Source organism: Acartia tonsa, chromosome 9 (genome assembly GCF_053477335.1).
Source record: "Acartia tonsa isolate MP-2025a chromosome 9, ASM5347733v1, whole genome shotgun sequence".
NCBI classification, from domain to species: domain Eukaryota; kingdom Metazoa; phylum Arthropoda; class Copepoda; order Calanoida; family Acartiidae; genus Acartia; species Acartia tonsa.
This window is the reverse complement of record NC_137268.1, coordinates 43086967-43107567: the sequence shown is the minus strand read 5'-3', so window position 1 is coordinate 43107567 and position 20601 is coordinate 43086967. Positions and strand designations below refer to the sequence as shown.

At 32.1% G+C, this 20601-nt stretch overlaps 1 protein-coding gene across 1 annotated transcript in view; it reads right to left on the bottom strand.

Annotated features, from left to right (window-relative positions):
* Positions 1 to 5337: 5337 nt before the first annotated feature.
* The window catches only part of LOC145327554 (metabotropic glutamate receptor 8-like), a 138400-nt gene continuing 123136 nt past the window's right edge, over positions 5338 to 20601 (bottom strand). Inside the window, exons 34-42 of the mRNA XM_080171096.1 lie at positions 17800 to 17899; positions 17010 to 17111; positions 12962 to 13076; positions 11236 to 11273; positions 10800 to 10834; positions 10558 to 10597; positions 6204 to 6234; positions 5892 to 5941; positions 5338 to 5398 (exon numbers count right to left, since the gene is read on the bottom strand). Of these exons, the coding sequence (XP_080027222.1) occupies positions 5380 to 5398; positions 5892 to 5941; positions 6204 to 6234; positions 10558 to 10597; positions 10800 to 10834; positions 11236 to 11273; positions 12962 to 13076; positions 17010 to 17111; positions 17800 to 17899 (530 nt within the window). The 3' untranslated portion in view covers positions 5338 to 5379. The remainder of the gene's footprint in view (positions 5399 to 5891; positions 5942 to 6203; positions 6235 to 10557; positions 10598 to 10799; positions 10835 to 11235; positions 11274 to 12961; positions 13077 to 17009; positions 17112 to 17799; positions 17900 to 20601) is intronic.

The window sequence follows — 20601 nt, the reverse complement described above, 5'->3', positions numbered from 1 at the left end:
GAAGCTAAAATTTTCATAGAGAATAAAAACACTTTTTACCCTCTCCAACTGATGTTCTTATCTCAGATTTCGTTGTTTTGTTCAGGTAATTGCATTATATTATAGACAGTTTTCTGCGGAGAGTAAAATATATATGTTAACTCAAGTTTGTTGGACCCTAGGGGCCAAACACAAGGACAAACAAAACATTTTTATGTTATTATTAGTAGAAGATTGGGGTATAGTCCCTTTCGTAACATCGCACCTCATGGGGCGAATCTTCGTATTTTTCACAGTAGCTTTTCTCCTATTTCTAGCCCCTGCGGGGTCAATTACCTAACCCTGTGGGGTAATCACCTACCCCAATATAACCTAACCTAACCTAAAATAACCCTTAAAAAGCCATTTTAAAAATACGACGAATCGCCCCTTATGGGGCGATGTTACGAAAGGGACTATTCCCAAAGATTGTCAATACGATAGGATACATAATTTTTTTAGTTATACGGTTATAATCCAGCGGATAATAATCGGTTTGGTAGCCATACTGGAAAAAAAATCATATTTTTTGTGGTTTTGTATCATATGCTAAAAAATTGTGCTTCAAGCTTTAATTGACATTGTTTTATGGTCAAATATTAGGTTAATGGCATTTAATGAACAAGAAAATTTTAATATCTTTTCTCGTATTCATTCGAATCCGGTGGATAGGAACCGGTTCTCATCCATACGAAAAAACTATGTCTAGCATCATATTATATCCAGTTTTCTACGGATATAGAAATGTACAATCATATAATTGTACATTCTATATCCGCAGAAAGCCGTTTATAATACGATGCGAGAAATAACTATTATTGACATTTTTTATAGAAAAGAATTTAAGAGAAGAAAGTTGCCTATGGACAGCAGGCTGTTGCCGCAAGTAATGGAAACCAATGAAAGTACCAAATCTGCCACACGGATCAACCAGAAAAAAAGCAAGAATCACTTGAATATCTAAAAACCATGATGTACTTTTAATTTTGATGATGGGTTAGCGGATATTTTTATTATTGTTCTTTATGAAGATAAATTGATCTTCTATATTGATTGAATTTTGTTAAAAAAAAATATAATTCTTAGCAATAAATATAATTTACATATTTACATTTATTCTTATAAACAAGGATGACTACATCCATAAGCAAAGGAATCAGTTATTTTTCTGGAATAAGTTATAGCTAACAAGCGAAATAAATCTTAAACAATAATTAGAGGATGTATTTAAAGGTCGTCAATTCTAATGTGTTGCCCCCCCCCCAAAAAAAAATGCAACTACTCACGTATAGGGTTCTTGATTTTTTTCTGAATTAATTTCATGATTCGAATTATAGTATTAGTGCTATGAATGTCGCCAAGAAATTTCAGCCTTCTATCTTGAATAGGAGCGGAGAAAATCGCATTTTCCATAAAATATTTTAGCTAGATGGATGTTTAAACTTATATAGTAGCTTATTTTTGAATGTTGGCAAGAAATTTCAGCCTTCTATCTTGAAACATATCAATCAGACGGACATTTCGAATGTTAGAGTAGCTTCGCTACTAAAAAATTGAAACAGACATCATATTTATTTTCTAACATAATTTAACATACATCTATATATATTACATATCACAATAGTAATGTTACAAAAATATACAATTTCTCTAAATTTTAGAGAACAAAAACAAATTATTTTAACAGTTTTACAATATATAACAAGGATATAGTTCATTAGTTGCAAAGCTTTTTCTTCAAAATTAATAATATTAATACCCCTAAACAGTTCCAAAAATCCATTACTAAAATATTTTCCAATCAGAAAAGTGGTACTTTGCTAACAAAAGTTTGTACAATGTATCTAAAGATATATAAAGAAAAAATAGCACAGTATAAAAAAGCTTATTTGCCACCAACATTTTACTGTTTCTAAACGCCTCTAGAGGCCTCTATGGTCACTTGAAGGGTATTTGAGGGTCGAATTCTACAACTATTTTTTTTTTAAATTTTAGTTTTAAAGATAAAAATTTTTCGAGTGGGGGAGGGGAAATTTTTTCTAGGGGCAATTTCTCTTGGGAGGGTGGTGGTACCCTCCCCCAAAATAGTTATAAACCTACACAGGTTCAGTGGTTAGCGAGATCCTCATGTACAGGCACATTCGCAGATATCCTGTAAATCCTTATACTAAAGTAACAGGATGTTTGTCTGTCTGTGTGTCTTTACCGAAGGATCTCGTTAACCGCTGAACCGATCGGGTTCTCCTTAACAGGGTAGCTTCTCATAAGTCCCGGGAAGGTTTATAACTATTTTCTTGGGGGGGTGGGACACCCCCAACCCCCAGAAAATGAAAAATACCCCCCCCCCCAAAAAAAAAAAATTTCCACCCCCCAAATATTTTAAATTTTTTTTCTAAAATCTAAAATAAGAAATTGGGTTATCAAATTCGACTCCCTTCTTCTCAAGTGCCCCTAGAGGCCCCTAGGGGCGTAGCCGCTAGTTTATTATAAATTAAGGATGATGACAGCTTTGTATCAAGTACTTGATTAAATAGATTTAATTTGATTTTTTTTCTAATCTAGCTGAACTTTTATTTATTTTTATTAAATCAATATCAATTAGAATTTTGTATTGGGGGGTCTTTGAAATCAGCTAATAGCATCGGAAATATAAACACAGCTGAGTCCCTATAAATAATAAAAATTCATAAATCAATTAGCTAGCAAACGAAAAGGGTCTCCACCACTTGGGCCAGGTAGTTGTCTGGCTTAAATATCTATACTTATAAATTTATTGGCAAACACACTACCAGCTAATATTGCATTTTGAATTACTGCGAATTTATGCATAACTGACAAACAAAGCAACAAAACAGTCAAAAGTTGCAAACATTTGAAGAGTAGATTTGCTATTTACAACATTTTTTCATATTTTTTTTTGTAAAAACAGGAGGATTTGACATAAATGTCTGCCGCTCTTATTTATTGCTCTCTATATTTTATTTACTTATTACTCAATACATACACTTTATATAATCTATAATACAAAGTAGCTTGATGTCTGTCCGTCCCTTAAGGTCTCTGTAACCACTGAACCGATCGGATTCTACTCTTCAGGGTATATTCCTATTGGTCATGTGGTGGTTTTAAGCTATTTTCTTGGGGGTTTGACATCCCCAACCCTCACAAAAACTAAAAAAACCACCTACCTAAAAAAATTGAATAACATTTTTTTTTGTAAAATCTCAGTAACTGCTGAACAAATATGGCTCTACCCTTCTGGGAATATACCTACTGGTCCTCTGGTGGTTTTAAGCTATTTTCTTGGGGGTGGGAAACCCCAACCCCCCAAAAAATAAAAAAACCTCACTTTCAAAATTTTTATATATTTTTTTTTGTAAACAAAAACCAGTAATTGGGGTGGGGGGACCCCACTGCACCATGGGGCGAAGCCCCAAAGTCCCCCCCCCCAAAAAAAAAAAATCAATATTATTTTAAAAATTTAAATTAAATTTTAATGTGAACAACCTGGGTTTAATTTTTATGAATTGATTTTTTTGTGCATACAGCGCACAACCTGGGTTTAATTTTACCACAGAGTAATTTAACAAATAATAACTTTTTTTTTAATATTTCTATTAGGAGGGTGACTTCCCATTACTTTATAGGGCGAAGCCCCTAGAAGCTAGGGGCGAAGTCGCTAGTGTATAATAAAGGAAGGGAAGGGATATTGTTTTATAAACACAAAATCTTATTCGATGGCTAAACAACTTAGAGTAATTTTATTTTGGTTTGTTGGTTATAATCTTAATCAATAATCTTAATCTATTGAAGGGGTAATTTTGTTTATCATCTTTGAGGATTTAAATATTTTTTTTTATATAAAGCTATGCTAATTATCTAATGTTTGTCTATCTTTATTTATATTTTTACATGAATTGTCAATTTGATTTTGTTCCATGGTAACAGTATGGCCGCTAAGTAACTGACTTCTTTTTAGCAGCAAAGCTTCTCTATAATTCACTTTTCTATATCCGTCCATAAGTCCGTCTGTCAGTCCGCACCGCTGTGGGGGAAATGTTTGGTCTGTAAATTAAGATATACTGCTCGTTTTTTTTTTTGTGAGGATATCAACTACAAATTTTTATTCCAGTGAAAAAGTTCCTCGGTCAGTCGAGTATGCTACAAAAGACATGTATATCATCTTCAGATAAAATATTTTTTTCTTTCTAAAAGATGATTTTTTAACCAATAATTCATTGTTAAAAAGATATGACTTGTATTGCTTAACTCTTCTAATTTTACTTTTGTAACACTCGATGAAAAACACCAACATTATGATTTAAACTAAATAATAGTTATTTATCGCATCGTATTATAGACAGCTTTTCGCAGATACTAAAATAAAAAAATAATAAGATTAAAGCCAATTGTGTTAGCCTCAGAAGACCGAAGGTTTGACCTCCAAAACTGATTAAATCTTACGATTTTATTTTAGTTTTCGTAGAAAATTGTCTGTTATTCGATGCTATACATGATTTTTCAGTATGGCTAAGAACCGGGTCTAATCCTGCGGATTTTATTCGGTTACGAAGCCATACTGGAAAATAATTACTACTAATTTTACAAGGAAGTTTCCCTAAATGTGCCTAGGCGAGTTCAGACCCCCCCCCAACTAATATCTATAATACAAAGTAGAACGATGTCTGTTTGTTTGTCTGTTTGTTTGTAGCGAAGGATCTCGCTAACCGCTGAACCGATCGGGTTCTCCTTTACAGGGTAGCTTCTCATAGGTCCCGGGAAGGTTTATAACTATTTTCTTGGGGGGTGGGACACCCTAAACCCCCCCCCCCCAAAAAAAAAAAAAAAAAAATCAAAACTAATATTAAAATAGTGGGGTCGACTACCCCCCCCCCCAAAAAAAAAAAAAAAAATTCCCCCTCCAATTTTTTTAAAATTTTTCTTTTAAATAAAAAATACGAAAAATTGTTTTGATTAAACCTCTTGTGGCAAAGCCCCTAGAGGCTAGGGGCAAAGCCGCTAGTTTCGAAATAAAGTAATACGAGCGAAGATGGGAGGTGAGCGATTTATTGTGTTTTACTTTTTGTTACGTTATATTTGGTACAAGGTAGCCCCGATGGATTAGAACACCACATATATTGGGTAATAGTCGAGCACAGATCGCCCTCCATATTTTGGCATAAAATGGAAATAAAAAAAGGGGAGGGAGGGTGGGTGGTTTCTTATGCTCGTTAGGCACTTCAAAGGAAAGCATTTTAATAACAAATTTTGTCAACAAATTTTTTTATGATATTTTTTTCTTGTTTCTTGATATATAAATTTTGATTAGAATTGTTTCTATGTATAGTTGTATACAACAATCTAAAACTCGCAGTCATCACTGAAATTAAAAATACAAAATTAAAAATTTTTTTTTTTTTTTTTTTGGGGGGGGGGATAATCCCCACTTTATCCCCTCCCCCCCTTGGACGTCTATGTCCATCTGTTAATTCTTTTTAGTATAATACTAAGAACAGCCACTATCCTAGTTTTTATAGTGTTTCATACAAAATTTGAAGGGTATTTTTAGTATTTAAAAGATGAAACAAGTTTTCAACTCACTTCCAATCTTTATTGAAAATTGAATTTTAGAAACAAATTTCATTTTTTTAGAGCGAAGCTTTTCTACATTAAGAGTGTCTGTCTGTCTGCTAATAAGACGAACTATCTTAATTAGACTTAACAACAAGTTGTACTTAATTGATACAGGAAACTTCAGGCAAAGTTTGAAATAAGAAGAAAAATTCTAACATGTATAATTTAACGATCAGGTCTATTCTTATTGGACGATCTAACACTAATTGTAGAACAACTTCGTATTTCTATAATTTTACCTAACGTCGCCAATGGAATGATCAGTATTGTAGCTTCTTGAGAACCTCAACTAAAATAAAAAATTAAAAGATTAAACCCCTTAGGGGCCAAAGGCTCGTGCTGACAAAACAGGTATCATTTTTATGATTTATATATATTAAAAATCGTGGAAAATTGTCTGGAATACGATGCTATACAAGATTTTTTAGTATGACTGAGAACCGGTTCTAGTCCAGCAGATATTAATCGGTTTAGGTGCAATAGTGGTAAATTATTTAAAACGGGCATGATGATTGATTATAGAGTAGCTGCGCTACTAATAAATTACTTACTGTTCGTCTGCTCTTTTTGCCAGCATAAGCTCTGAAATAAAAGAAAAAAATCAATAAATTTTTATTTTCATATTTTCTCTCTCTCTCTCTCTCTCTCCCTCTCTCTTTCTCTCTTTCTCTCTTTCTCTCTCTTTATCATTTATATGTTAAATATCTTTGATTTAAAGGGATGGAGTAATTAGGTTATAGAAAAGCTACGCTTTTGACTTTTGACTATTAACTTATTATTACCAACAGTTAACAAAATATAAACCAACTAGCGCCCAATTAGCTATAGGCCTCTAAGGGCACTTGAAGTGCAGAGTGGGATTTGGAGCCCCACTTTCAATTTATGTTTCTTTTAGAATGGGGGATGGTTAATTTTTTCTCTAGTTATTATCCTTTCCTGAACCTATGAAAAGGAACACTGCATGTAAAGGAAACCATATCAGATCAACGGTTAGCGAGATCCTTCGGTAGAGACACAGATTTATATAAGAATATGTAAGATAAATAAAAAAAAACTGAACCTTTTTTTAAAAAACCTTTATGATTATATGTAACTTGAGCGAAAAAGTTTTTCTGCGGAGATTATTTGATTTTATACCATTGAATAGTTTCAATCAGCTAAATTTTGTGTTCAACAAGAACGATTCCTTTTCATAGAGCGAATCTGTTTTCAATTGTGTGCAAAACACTGACAAAGGGGGGAAAATGAAAGAGTAGACAAAAAATGGAAGGAGAGAAGAAAAGAGAGGAGTTTGAAGGGAAGGGGAATGAGAGAAGAATATAAAGAAGTTTGAAGGGAAAAGAAATGAGAGAAGAATGGAAAGGAGTTTGAAGGGAAGGAGAGAATAAAAGAAAGGAGTTTGAAGGGAAGGGGAATGAGAGAAGAATAGAAAGAAGTTTGAAGGGAAAAGGTAGGATAGAAGAATAGAAGAGAGTTTGAAGGGAAGGGGAAGGAAAGAAGAATAGAAGGAAGTCTGAAGGGAAGAGAAAGGAGAGGATAATAGAAGGGGGTTTAAGGGAAGGGGAAGGAGAGAAGAACAGAAAGTAGTTTAAAGGGAAACGGGCAGGAGAGAAGAATAGAAAGGAGTTTGAAGGGAAGGGGAATGAGATAAGAATAGAAATGAGTTTGGAAGATAGAGGAAGGAGAGAAGAATATAAAAGAGTTTGAAGGGAAGGGAAAGGAGAGAAGAATAGGAAGAAGTTTGAAGGGAAGGGGAATGAGAGAAGAATAAAAAGGAGTTTAAAGTGATGGGGAATGAGAGAAGAATAGGATTGAGTATAAAGTATATCTGACATGAAAAATATATCTTCTAACCGGTTTATGATAATAACAATAATAAAAGGAAAATCTCATTATTCGCTCTTTTTTTAGGTGCAACTACAAATCCTAGCGATTTTAAAAGACTAAAAATGATAAAAAGATTTTATCCCCTATTATAATAAAATTAGCATAATATTCGAAATGTAAACCTAGATATTTAATTATATCCAATATGATGCATTTCAGTATGGCTGAGAACTGATTCTAATTAAGTTAAAAGATATCAAAATAACAGCTTTAAAAAATGTTTTTTAATAAGTCAAAAAGCATCATTTTTAACTTAAAAACGGCATAAAAAACGTTATTCTATAGCTTTAAATTACTAACAATATTTGTTTATAAGTAATGTTATATTGGACGGTTTGTAACGTAAAAACGACGTAAAAAACGATTAAAATAACTGATATTCTATAGCCATTAAATTGCTAACAATATTTGTTAACAGTATCATTAAATTAGATTGCTTTTAACGTAAAAACGGCGTAAATAAAAAAGGTTTAATAAACCGTTTTTCTATAGCCATTAAATTACTAATAATATTTGTTAAAAAGTATCGTTAAATTGTACGGTTTTCAACGTAAAAATGACATAAAAACGATTAAAATAACCATTATTCTAAAGCCATTAAATTACTAATAATATTTGTTGAGAAGTATCATTAAATTGAACGATTTTAAACATAAAAACAACGTAAAATAGATTTAAAAACCACTATTCTATAGCCATTAAATCACTAACAATATTTGTGCAAAATTGTCTGTAATATGATGCATTTCAGAATGGCTGAGGACCGACTCCAATCTAGCGGATATAGCCATATATAGTTTATAGGGTACCAAATGTAATCTACAGTCCAATGTTTACAAATGGTTATAAAACTTTGGGTACCAAATGTAATTTACAGTCCAATGTTCACTAATGATTATAAAAGTTTGGGTACCAATTAGTCCTGATTTAATATTATTTGCCTTATTTATTATAGGTTTAATAATTGAGAGAAAATTGCCTGTAATATGAGGCATTTCAGTATGGCTGAGAACTGATTTTAATCTAGCAGATATTTATCGGTTGCAAAGCCATACTGAAAAAAATAAAAGATCCCTCATTCATGGAAATATTTACATGGTAGAACATGTTGTATAGTTAGGTTGCTAATATGGACCTCATTTATTGGTAAGGGGTAAGGGGTTGGGGGCAGACCCACATGGCAGGATTTATGCTAGTTTTCATTTACTAGGTTTAAATTTAGGATTAATTATTTTTTTCCTGTAACAAAATTAACATTAACTTTTTGTGCAAAAATAAACCACTGAAAATAAAGAAAGGAGTCTGAAATTTTTTGTGTAGATTCCTTAGACAAATAAAAATCGCAGTTCTATTATGCTTCATGATCGATTTTTACGTTTAAACCCCTATAATTATGTAATCTTTGTTCGTAGGTTTTACGTTTAAATTTCTAATCAATTATTTTTTTCCTTTCACAAAATTAACGTTAACTTTTTGTGCAAAAAAAAACACTTAAAAATAAAGATAGGAGTCTGACATTTTTTGTGTAGATTCTTTAGACAAATGAGAATCGCAGTTCTTTTATGCCTCATGATCGATTTTTACGTTTAAATCCCTTTAATTATGCAATCTTTGTCCGTAGGTACTACGTTTAAAAAAGTCTTTTTTTATACTATTAAATAAAAAATATTGATTGTCTTTGAGTGTTGTTTACTCGTTAGCCTTTCAATGTAGATTGATGAAATTTTAAACATAGCTAGTTAAAGTAGTTGGTAGTCTCTGTATAAAATTTCATTAATATCACATGAATACAAAAAAACTTATTACAATCGTAAAAAACGACACTAAAAACCATAAACCCCAAATAAAAATAAAAAAAACATTTTTAAAATAGATTATTTCAGACTGTTCACGTTATCGTCAGCTAAGAGGTTAATACGAGCCCACTTATTGAAACCATTTTTAAGATTTTTCATGAAAGCGAAAGTGTTCCCCATTTTCAGGCCATAAAGGGGGAGAGGGAAATGGCCAAAAACCGGTTAGAAGATATATTTTTCATGTCAGATATACTTTATACTCAATCGAAGAATAGTAAGAAGTTTTAAAGGGTTTAAAGAGTTTGAATGGAAGGGGAAGGAGAGAAGAACAGAAAGGAGTTTAAAGGAAGGGGAATGAAAGAAGAATAGAAAGGAGTTTGAAGGAAAGGGGAAGGAGAGAAGAATAGTAAGAAGTTTTAAAGGGGTGAGGAAGGAGAGAAGAATAGAAGAGAGTTTGAAGGAAAGGGGAAGGAGAGAAGAATAGAAAAGATTTAGAAGGGAAGAGGAAGAAGAGAAGAATAGAAAGGATTTAGAAGAGAAGGGGAAGAAGAGAAGAATAGAAAAAAGGAGAGAAGAATAGAAAGGTGTTTGAAGGAAAGGAGAAGTTTAAATAAATAGGAGAGTAAAGAATTGGAAATTATCAGCACTTACTTTTACAGAAGAGTTGATTGACAGACGGAAAGACAGACAAATAACAAGACTTTATACTAGGTCTGGTCTATAGTGAATTTATCAACCATTTAATTTTACATATCCTTTCTAGGTTGAAGGGAATCATTTTCTGATAGTCCACATCCGTTGAAATAAACATTATTTACATCAATTTGATGTTAATGATACCAACAAATAGCGAGAAAATTAGGGATAAAGTCGCCTACAGAGTTGCTACGAATCTATTAACTAAATGTGTTCTTAGAAATCATATTTTTAACATTTTTGCTGTTAGAAAGTATTTTTGTTTCTGACCATTTGAAATGCTGTTTGTCTGTACTTAAAATCATCGCAACTATCTAATCTTAATAATAAAAAAGTTGATATTTTGAAATAGGATATTTTTTCTTTTTCTGTGCTACTTATGGGCATAACTAACTCTTATTGCTTTGTTTTGTTGTTGTTAATATTCTTGTTTAAAAAAATATTATTTCATCTTTTAATATGAAATTTATAAAGAAAAATTGCATTTTTCCTTTTTGAAAAATCAATCTATCTATCTATGTATTACCTAGCTGTTTTCTCTGGATGCAGTATAACAAGGTACATCTAATACGAGCATATTTATTTTACTTTGAATTTTATACTTAAATGTACTTTATGTCACGTACCAGACATAGCAGCAGTTGGTACTTATTTGAACTTTTTAAGTATAATAAGCTCTTAAATGGTCAAATTTAGTTAAACTTTAGCTTAAACTTTTCTGTATCTGTAACAAGAATGACTAAATTCAAAGTAAAATAATAATTTCCTTAGGACCAAATATGAGACACAACGTAACACTTGCACTGAACAATATAGATTCATGTTTCAACATTTAAGACTTTATTATTTAGATGCATTGTGTTGCTTATTTGCATTATATTAAGCTAGTGGCTACACACCCAGAGGCCTCTAAGGGCACTTAAGGAGGGAGAGTTGAAATCGATAACCTAACTTTTTATTTTAAAAAAAGTATAACAAATTATATTGGGGGGGGCGGGCGATTTTTCTTGGAAGGGTGGTGGTACCCTCCCCCAAAATAGTTATAAACCTTCCAATGGCAACAGGAACTCTTTCAAAAATCATCATTAAAAGTTTGAAATCAATCAATTAATAGGCAGCACTATCCATTCTGACAGACGGACGTGCCGAATGATGAACCTTTCTAGAAAAGCTTTACTTTTAAAAACATGAATTGTAATCCTGCCTAAGTGAAACACACATACACAAACATGAGATTTGAACCTGAAACAAAAAAATATTTAATTTGTGGGCGGTTTTTTTTTAAACGTGCCTTGCGAGAACTCAACCGCACCTCCCTTTAATTTGAAATAAATTTCAAATAAGAGAGAAACGGGGTTTTCTTTTTGTTAGTGTTTTACCTTAGGTTAGACTAGTTAGGTAAAAATAGGTACATAGTAGCACCGTAGGGTAGATTAATGCGGGTATTTATCGCACAAGGTTTTGCTCTGGCAAGGAATAGGCATAAAAAAACAACCCCACCCCTTATAAGGAAGAATTACCAGTCTTTGAAAGTTATACACTAAATTTTTAGAAATTTCGAACATACAGGACATTTCAGTCTGTTAGCGAGGTCTTTCAGTACATACGGATACACTTCTTAGAATATAAGATTTTTAAATGAATGTTTTTTTTCTGTACCCTTAATGTAAACATGACATCTCATTTTCATTTATTTTTTGTCATTTTTGTATTTTTGTGTATATTACATTCTATGTATATGTTGGTGTAGTATATTATTTGTAAAAATTGTTCAGACATTACTGTTAATTTTTATTTTTATGTGTTATAACTTAAAATAATACACCCCCCCCCCACTCCCCTCCAAAAAAAACTCTAAAATTTTGGGGGTTAATTTTTTATTTTCATTCCCACCTCAAGGTTATAGAATAGATGTTTTTAGGAGAATCTTAAAAACTACATCATCATATCTACTAAGGAAGGAGGCAGGGACGTCCAATCTTTTAATTTTTAGGGGGGGGGGAATGGTTTAAAGGGGTCTAAATGATGGGTTTCAAAGTTAAAGAGGTGTAAACATCCCTTTAACCCCACCCTTGAGGAGGAGGGTGGGGGAAGAAATTGAAAATAATGATTTTTTTTGCACAATTTTGAGAACACCTCCGTAATACAGTGCCCGTAATCCCTTCGGACTTTAGATATTTAAATATTGCTGACAGTAGACATTAGTAATAAGCAGGGATAAAGGGAAACTTATAGACATAGTAAAAGGGATTGTAGATTAGTCAAAGAACGGGGCAAGCACATAATTTTCGCATTGCATTGGGGGTTCGCATAGCAAGTATCCACCCCCATACATGGAGGAATATTTTTTGGGGGAGAGGGTAATTTTTTTCTAGGGGCGATTTTTCTTGGGTGGGTGGTGGTAACCTCCCCCAAAATAGTTATAAACCTTCCCGGGACCTATGAGAAGCTGATTGGTTCAGCGGTTACCGAGATCCTTCGGTACACACAGACAGACAAACAGACATCCTGTTACTTTATCATAAGGATAATAATAATTTTATTTTTGTTTTCTTTATAATGTTATATTCATTATGCATTATATTGATACAAAAACCCAGGATATGTATGATATGTATAAGATCAAACACCCTTCAGACAGCTAAGTTAACTCTTTGTTTTAAAGTCCTAAACCAGAATGGCCTTTTTTGGGCCAAAACATTTTAACATCTTCAGTTATGAAAATGCCTTTATTTGGACGAACAGACAAACCAATCTGTAAGAGAAGCGCTGCTACTATAAAACTATGGTGCTTATAAAAAAGACGTTTACCATTGGTCAATTAAAATGTATACTGACCTGCCATTGGTAATTTAGTCTCTGTAATGGCCTATCATTGGTGTATTGTATTACGTCATTTTTATAGGCACTATAAAGAGCTTCAAACTAACCTGATAGTCATGGTTAGCCCCGAAGAAGATGGGTATAAATGCCAGCCACACGATACAAGTTGAATACATAGTGAAACCAATGTATTTAGCCTCGTTGAAGTTTTCAGGGATTTTCCTAAAATGAAAATTAAAAATCTTTAAAATCACGAAACCTTTGTATTAATTTTAACAAAATATGCAAAAGAATAGTACAATTTGAGATAAATTAATTAATCATTAATTAAACAAAGTGTTATATTTTGTCTTAGGGGGAAAAGATTATTGATAAATATAACATAATAAGCTTCATAAGTCTTAAAAAACTAATACAAGTCTTAATACTGTACATACAAAAAAGGAGCTCCGCATCCAAAAGGTTAAGAAGAAATATAGCCTAAAACAATCTCAATGCTTAATGCCAGAAGTTGAATAGTCTTAGACAGGGACCTGTGTAAAGCTTCGGACAAAAAAATCTTACTACTTTTAATGAAGCTTTATAAGTATACGTAAGAAGTAAACCTCTTTGTTAAAAACTCAAACATAACCTAATAGAAACAGAAATAAGATTTGGACAAAAAACTAGCCTAAAACCATCCCAAATCTTAAATATAAAATAGAATAGCCTAAAACCAACCAGGGGCCAATGATAAGATTCCCTAAATAGGAGACTTAATGAGTTCAGTAGTTATTGAAATCCTAAGCGTCAGACATAAATATGTAGTTATAAACCTTGCCTGAAACTTTAACAAACCTTCCTTGAAAATTTAAAAAGTTTTACTGTAAAGAAGAAAGAAAACATGTCAGTTCATCTGTTAGCAAGATCTTAGGCTACAGACACACATACAGAGGTACTGTTACTTTTACTTTAGGATATGGATAATAGATATATATCGCTTCCTATTACAAACAGCTTTCCGCGGATATAAAAAAATAACAATTAGAAGATTAAAACAAGTTTGTTAGACCGAGATGCCGAAAAAATATAATGCAAAACGATACATGATATTTCAGTATGGCTAAGCATTGGTTCTAATTCAGCAGATATTAACCGGTTTCGATGCCAACTGGAAAAATATAATTATACTTTCTTCACATTAATAATTTTATAGTTTTTTGTCAATTAAGTCATTTTTGTAGTAATATGATACTAAGTTTGTTTGTGCAGGATAAACAAAGAAAAAGTGTAAAAATAATCTATAGTAAATACAGTTAGGTAATAGAGATAACCAAGAGACATAATGTTTAAATCAGCCAATAGGAGAATAGTAAAAATACATCTTTCCTAGACCTGTCATTGGCTAAAACATTTTTTACAGATTTGAGTACGCAGTAGAGTCAGCTATGAATTGTAGCCTTTATTATAATAAAGCTTTTTTATAGGTAAATTACATCGTTTAAAACTTCTTCCCTTGTATAATACTAGCGGCTACGCCCCTAGAGGCCTCTAGTGGCACTTTAAATTGCTTTTTATGTTGCGTTTAAGTCTCTAAGTAAAACAAATAATTTTTAATGATTTCTCTTGGGAGGGTGGTGGTACCCTCCCCCAAAATAGTTATAAACCTTCCCGAGACCTATGAGCAGCTACCCTGTTAAGGAGAACCCGATCGGTTCAGCAATTTACGAGATCCTTCGGTACAAACACACAAACATCCTTTACTTTATTATAAGGATAAAGCACGTGACAAGCCACATACTAAGTTAGTTATGAATAATTGAATTTCTTATGATAAAGTTGGCCTTCCAAAAATTAAAGCGACAAAAAATTCATCGTGCTATATCTATAGCAAAAAGTAAACACTAGTTTTGATGCTGTAAGTATTGGTGCAAAAAATGGGGACGAATTTCAAATTGATTTTACGGGGCTGATTTTTTTACGTCACTAGTGAAGGGAAAGAAAAGGGAAGGCGGAAAGAAACCCCCTAGAAAAGAGATGAGTTTTTCCCTTCACTTGTGACGTAAAAAGACCAGCCCCGTCAAATCAATTTGAAATTCGTCCCCATTTTTTGCACCAATACTTACAGCATCACTAGTTTTTGTCTGCTAAGTACCCTTTTTAAGTTTAACGACAAATTGCGTCATATGAAATCTCTAGATATATTTTGTCTATTAGTTAGGTTTAACATGAATACAGGAATAAGTGAATGGAAGATAAATTTGATATATCCCTAATGCTTTTATCCTACACAAAATTCAACAAGCGATAAGTAGGGTCTCAAGATTAGAGTAAAACACTAGAGGGAGAAAGGATTAAATAACTGTATCTCCCAATAGCAACCACCTTGTACAACCTTTCTATTGGGTCATTGAAAAACAATCAATGGTGTCGCTTATATTAATACAGCCATGTATGTAGCAGAAAATAATTTAGAAGCAGACGAAGAAGGTCTTTGAAAAGGAAAGGGAGGTAGTTGTATGTATATACATCTATACTATAGATCTGTTGTCTAAACCAAAACTGCGTCATAATTGAAGACGTTGCAAATATGAGTAATGCTGTAGCCCTTAAAAAGTGGGTCATCTTTATCGCGTATTGGGTCTTGGTGCAGGCTTGTTAGGTCAAATTTGTTTAAATTTTAACAACCGCAAAGTACAATTAAGCGTATAATTAATAACAGCTTGACCTAATAAGCGCATTTGACTGGAACCTTACACCCAACTTGAAGGAAAATACGCGAAAAAAACCATATTGCTTTTCATAGTTGTGACAAACGAAAACTTAATAACAGCTGCTAATAACTACTAAATAATACTTTAATAATATCAAATAATGTTAGCATGTAATTGCTGCGCTACGCATGAGTATAATTTCCCTAGTTTATTTTATAAATATTTCCATTTTTACAAAAGTTATAAAATTGTACCAAAAGTCACATGAATAAAAATCTTTCTTTTGAATGTAAAAAACAGAAAATACAGAAATTCTGATTTTATAAATATTTTTAAAGATGAAAATAGAAGTGTACATTGGGAGAGAAATAAAGATTACAAAATTTATTGGTAGCTAAACATAATCAAAACAGGGCTGACAACATCCATAAAAGCGAAGCACTGAAACGGTAGTACAAACGGACATTAACACTTTCATAGTGTCAGAACTGAATACTGGACATACTTACATTTTAGGACTTGATTATAGAGTTGCTTCGCTTATAATATTGTACTTTGTTGTCCCATGAATCAGTATACCAAAAATCAGATCATTTGGATTATTAGATCACATAAAAATTTGTTGTTAAAAAGTAAAAAATCAACATGTTTAAAATGGATGTATGGGCATTCTGGTAATGATTATAGAGTTGCTACGCTTTATAAATCGTACCTAACTACTACAGGAATCACCATGCAAAGTTTGAAATCAATACGACAATTCTAACATGCCTAAATTAACGAAAAAAGCTATCCTCTACGGACGGTCGAAAGACGGACCGACCTTAATTATAGAAAAGCTTCCCTTTTAATTATAATTTAAACGAGTGACTTATAGAGAAGATATTCAGTGGTCATATAAAATAAAAAAGGAGAATCCATACATATAAATATATGTATTTCTAAATTTTATCTTTTAAGCATGACTAATAGACCAACGTACAAAGTTGTTTATATACTAGATGCTTATTGTTATAGAGAATCTTTACAAAAAAATACATTTACTTGTCTATCTTAAATGGTAGCTTGTATAATTACGTTGTCACCATAAAGTTTCTGACGGACAAACAGACATTTTGAATAATAGAGTAGCTTAGCAAATAAAAACCATTATAGTCCTTTTTATTCGACAATTGGCTTCCCGTATTTAAACTATTTGCAAGAGTGAATGCCATACAAGGGAGCGATTGATCAAGTATTTTTAGATATCTTGTAACGGAAGCTCATTATAGTGAATAGTTCATTATTATTATATGACGTCATTCGGGATTTTTACGCCAAAAAAATTAAATTTATCCCGTTTGTTATAGGCACTATAAAAAGCTTCCGCTAAAAGATATCTGAAACTACTTCATCAAAGGAGATTTATGTAGATTTTAAAAAAAGTTTTAGGAGAGTTATGTTTATAAAATAAATGTTTTACCTTGTTTTAAAAGCATAAACTGTACACAGAAGAATAAGAAGTATATTATATATTAGAGAAACTATGATTGAAACAAACGTCACCCCGCAAGTCTTCAAAGCACTGAAATAAAAAAAATTTAAACAAATTAAAAGTATATCATGAAGCATTAATGTCCATAGGGTTTAACTAGGGGGTAAACCAAAATATATCAATCAACTTACATATCCAGCTATCTATCTGTTTACTTTGGTAATTCGTCTGGCTGATAGGTGTAGCTTTTTAAAATTGTGATGGTTAAACTAATATCCCTCTATTTACTATCTATCTATTCAACTATCCATATATACCTATCTGTCTACCGAGGTAGCTTATCTGGCTGATAATTGTAGCTTTTTAGAATATGTGATGGTTGAATCAAAATATATCATACATCCTTCTATCTATCTACTTATCCATCCATTAATCCATCTATCGATCTATCTACATAGGTAGTTTGTCGTTGATAAATGTGCCTATTTGAATATGTGATAGATGAGATCTATCCATCTATATATTACCCTACCATTTATCTATCTATCTATCTATTATCCATCCATCTATCTATACATTCATATATCTATCTATCCATCCATCTATCTATCTATCCATCTATCTATCTATCCATCTATCTATCTATCCATCTATCTATCTATCCATCTATCTATCTATCCATCCATCCATCCATCCATTAATCTATTTATCAATCCATCTATATATCTTTCTATCCATCATTCTATCGATATTATCTATCCATCTACCAATTATCTACCTGGGTAGTTCGTCAGGTTGATAGATATAGCTTGTTTGAATATGTGATGGTTGAACCATAATCCAGGCGGCCACACCAACTATTTGAAGAAATATCATACCTGGAAAATTTCATTAGAAAATAAATTGATAATCAATATTGATAATCTATAAAGAGACAAAGCCTCTAGGTCCTCAACCTACAGGGAAGAAGTTTTAACCCACAATAGCATAATACCTGCGGTAACTAGGCTTAATAAATATCATCTTCAACAACTTAGTTATTTAGTAAACAACAACCAGCTAAATTATTAAATACTACTTGATATTAGACAAGCGGCATCGCCCCTAGCCTATAAAGAAAAGTAAAAATATAAAAAAAAATATTTGGGGGGGATTTTTTGAGGGTGTATTTTTCATTTTTGGGTAGGTTGGGGGTGTCCCACCCCCCAAGAAAATAGTTACAAACCTTCCCGGGACCTATGAGAACCTACCTTGTAAAGGAGAACCCGACCAGTTCAGTGGTTAGCGAGATCCTTTGTTACAAACAGACAGACACATCGTTCTACTTTGTAATGTAGATTGTAGTCAACCATTAACACTAATATTTTTCAGGGAGTAAGGGAGGGGACAATGGGCAGTTAATTCAATTTTATAGTTGTGACCCTTTAAAGGAAGCCTGCAAGAAATAACACGCTTTAACTGCTGAAAGACTGCCACAAGTAGACCAAATACCCGAAATTTGAAGCCTTCAGCTTCTATAACAAAAAAGTTCTAGGCATTTTAAAATGCCATTTTATGTACAATGGAAATTTTGAAAGAATTGCAATGCTCATGTTGAAAACTTTGAAATTAAACTACGTGGCCTAGAAACAAAATTATAGGCTTATTTTTGTCATAAATTTAGGTTTCCAGTAACTGATTATATTTTTACAATAAAAATACCCATTTTTATAGTCAAAATCATTAAAAAAAATTAAGTTTTACTTGCGTTGTACCAAATGTACTGTAGCCAATCAGAAGGCTGAATCAGCTTAACAACCAATCACAGCTAAGCTTGTATTAGTTTACCCCTTTGTTTCCGCTATGATTTTCGTTTAAAAATGCAATTTAAATCGATTTTTTTTCATAGATTTTGACTATGAAATGTGGTGTTTTTATTGTAAAAATGTAATCAGTTACAGGCAATCTAAGTTTCTGACAAAGATGAGGTTATAATTTTATGTCTAGGCAACGTAATTTAATATTGTTTTTTCTTTTATGAGCATTGGAAATCTTTCAAAAATTCCATTGTACATAAAATGCTATTTTGAAATGCCTAGAACTTTTTTGTTATTGAAGCTGAAGGCTTTAAATTTGTGGTATTGGGTCTTCTTGTGGCAGTCTTTCAGCAGTTAAAGCGTGTTATTTCTTGCAGGCGTCCTTTAAGGTTGAAAACCCAGATATTTCCAGATAAAACAAGTATTTGCAATATAGCAACCTTTAGTGGAAAATTTTGACTTTTAGAATTGTTTTTAATTCGAAATGCACCATCCTTAAACTGAAGCTTTACTACAAGCCTTTGATTCTAGAGATCAAAACCCTTGTTTACAATTCATTTCCATAATTGTTATTATTTAAACTTCGGAAAATTAAGGAAACATACCATTTTACTTTTACAACATCTTTTACCCAAATTTGTTTATTGTATTTATTAAAAAGCTTAGACATGAAAAAGCCTTTAAATAATTATATTACAAAATTTACTAAAACAATTACCTTCCTACAGAACTTTTAACTCAAGTTATTTCATTTAACGAAATAAAAATGAGATACCTTGCGTCAAAATTTCATACTACATAAATAAAATAGTTGAGAACATAAGTACATCTTAATTTTAAAGATCTTAAGGTTTAAGTAACATATCTTAGGATAACTGGTAGCTGCGCTCCTAGCATCCAGGACAAAAAAATAAAATAACACCATCTTGAGATTTTAATGATAAACATTAAACAAACCTTGAACAACTCAGGACTTCGTGAATTTTCCCTAAAATTTTGAAATTAATCGGATCATTAATTACAGAAATATTAAGCTAAAGACAAAAAACTTTTGCCTTTACATTAAATCAATAAGAAAAATCTAACATGTCTAAAGTAACGAAAAGAGATAACCGCTACGGACGTACAAATGTGCGGGACCTAATTATAGGAAGGCTTTGCTCATAATAACTAATAATCTTAATATAATTTCTTTCTACAACGCACTAATCGGAATGAATTAACATTAAACAAGAATTATATATAAAAATGTAATGATTCAATTTACAAAATAATTTTCAAAATCAAAATATTCTGTCTGCTTGTTATTGTTTATCTTTTTGTTGACGCGCTAGTTTGCCGCGAGATTATGCATGATTTTGGGTGACGTCATTCATAATTGGTCCCCAAGATTGGTTAGAAACTGCTAAATTCTTGCATGTTCCCTTTAGGCCAGTCCCCAAAGTCTGAGACTCCTAAAAATTGAATATTCGATCCATTGTCCCCTCCCTTACTCCCTGAATATTTTTCGTAGACTCAATATTTTTAAAAGCAAAGATTTTCTATAATTAGGGCCGGTCCGTCCGTCCGTCCGTCCGTCCGTCTGTACGTCCGTCCGTCCGAGATAGTTAGCTTTTATTCGTTTATTTAGGCATGTTAGAATTGTCCTTTCGATTTCAAACTTTGCATGGTGATTCCTGTAGTAGTTAGGTACGATTTAGAAAGCGTATGAACTCTATAATCGTTACCAGAATGTCCGTACGTCAATTTTAAACATGTTAATTTTTTTACTTTTTTAATAACAA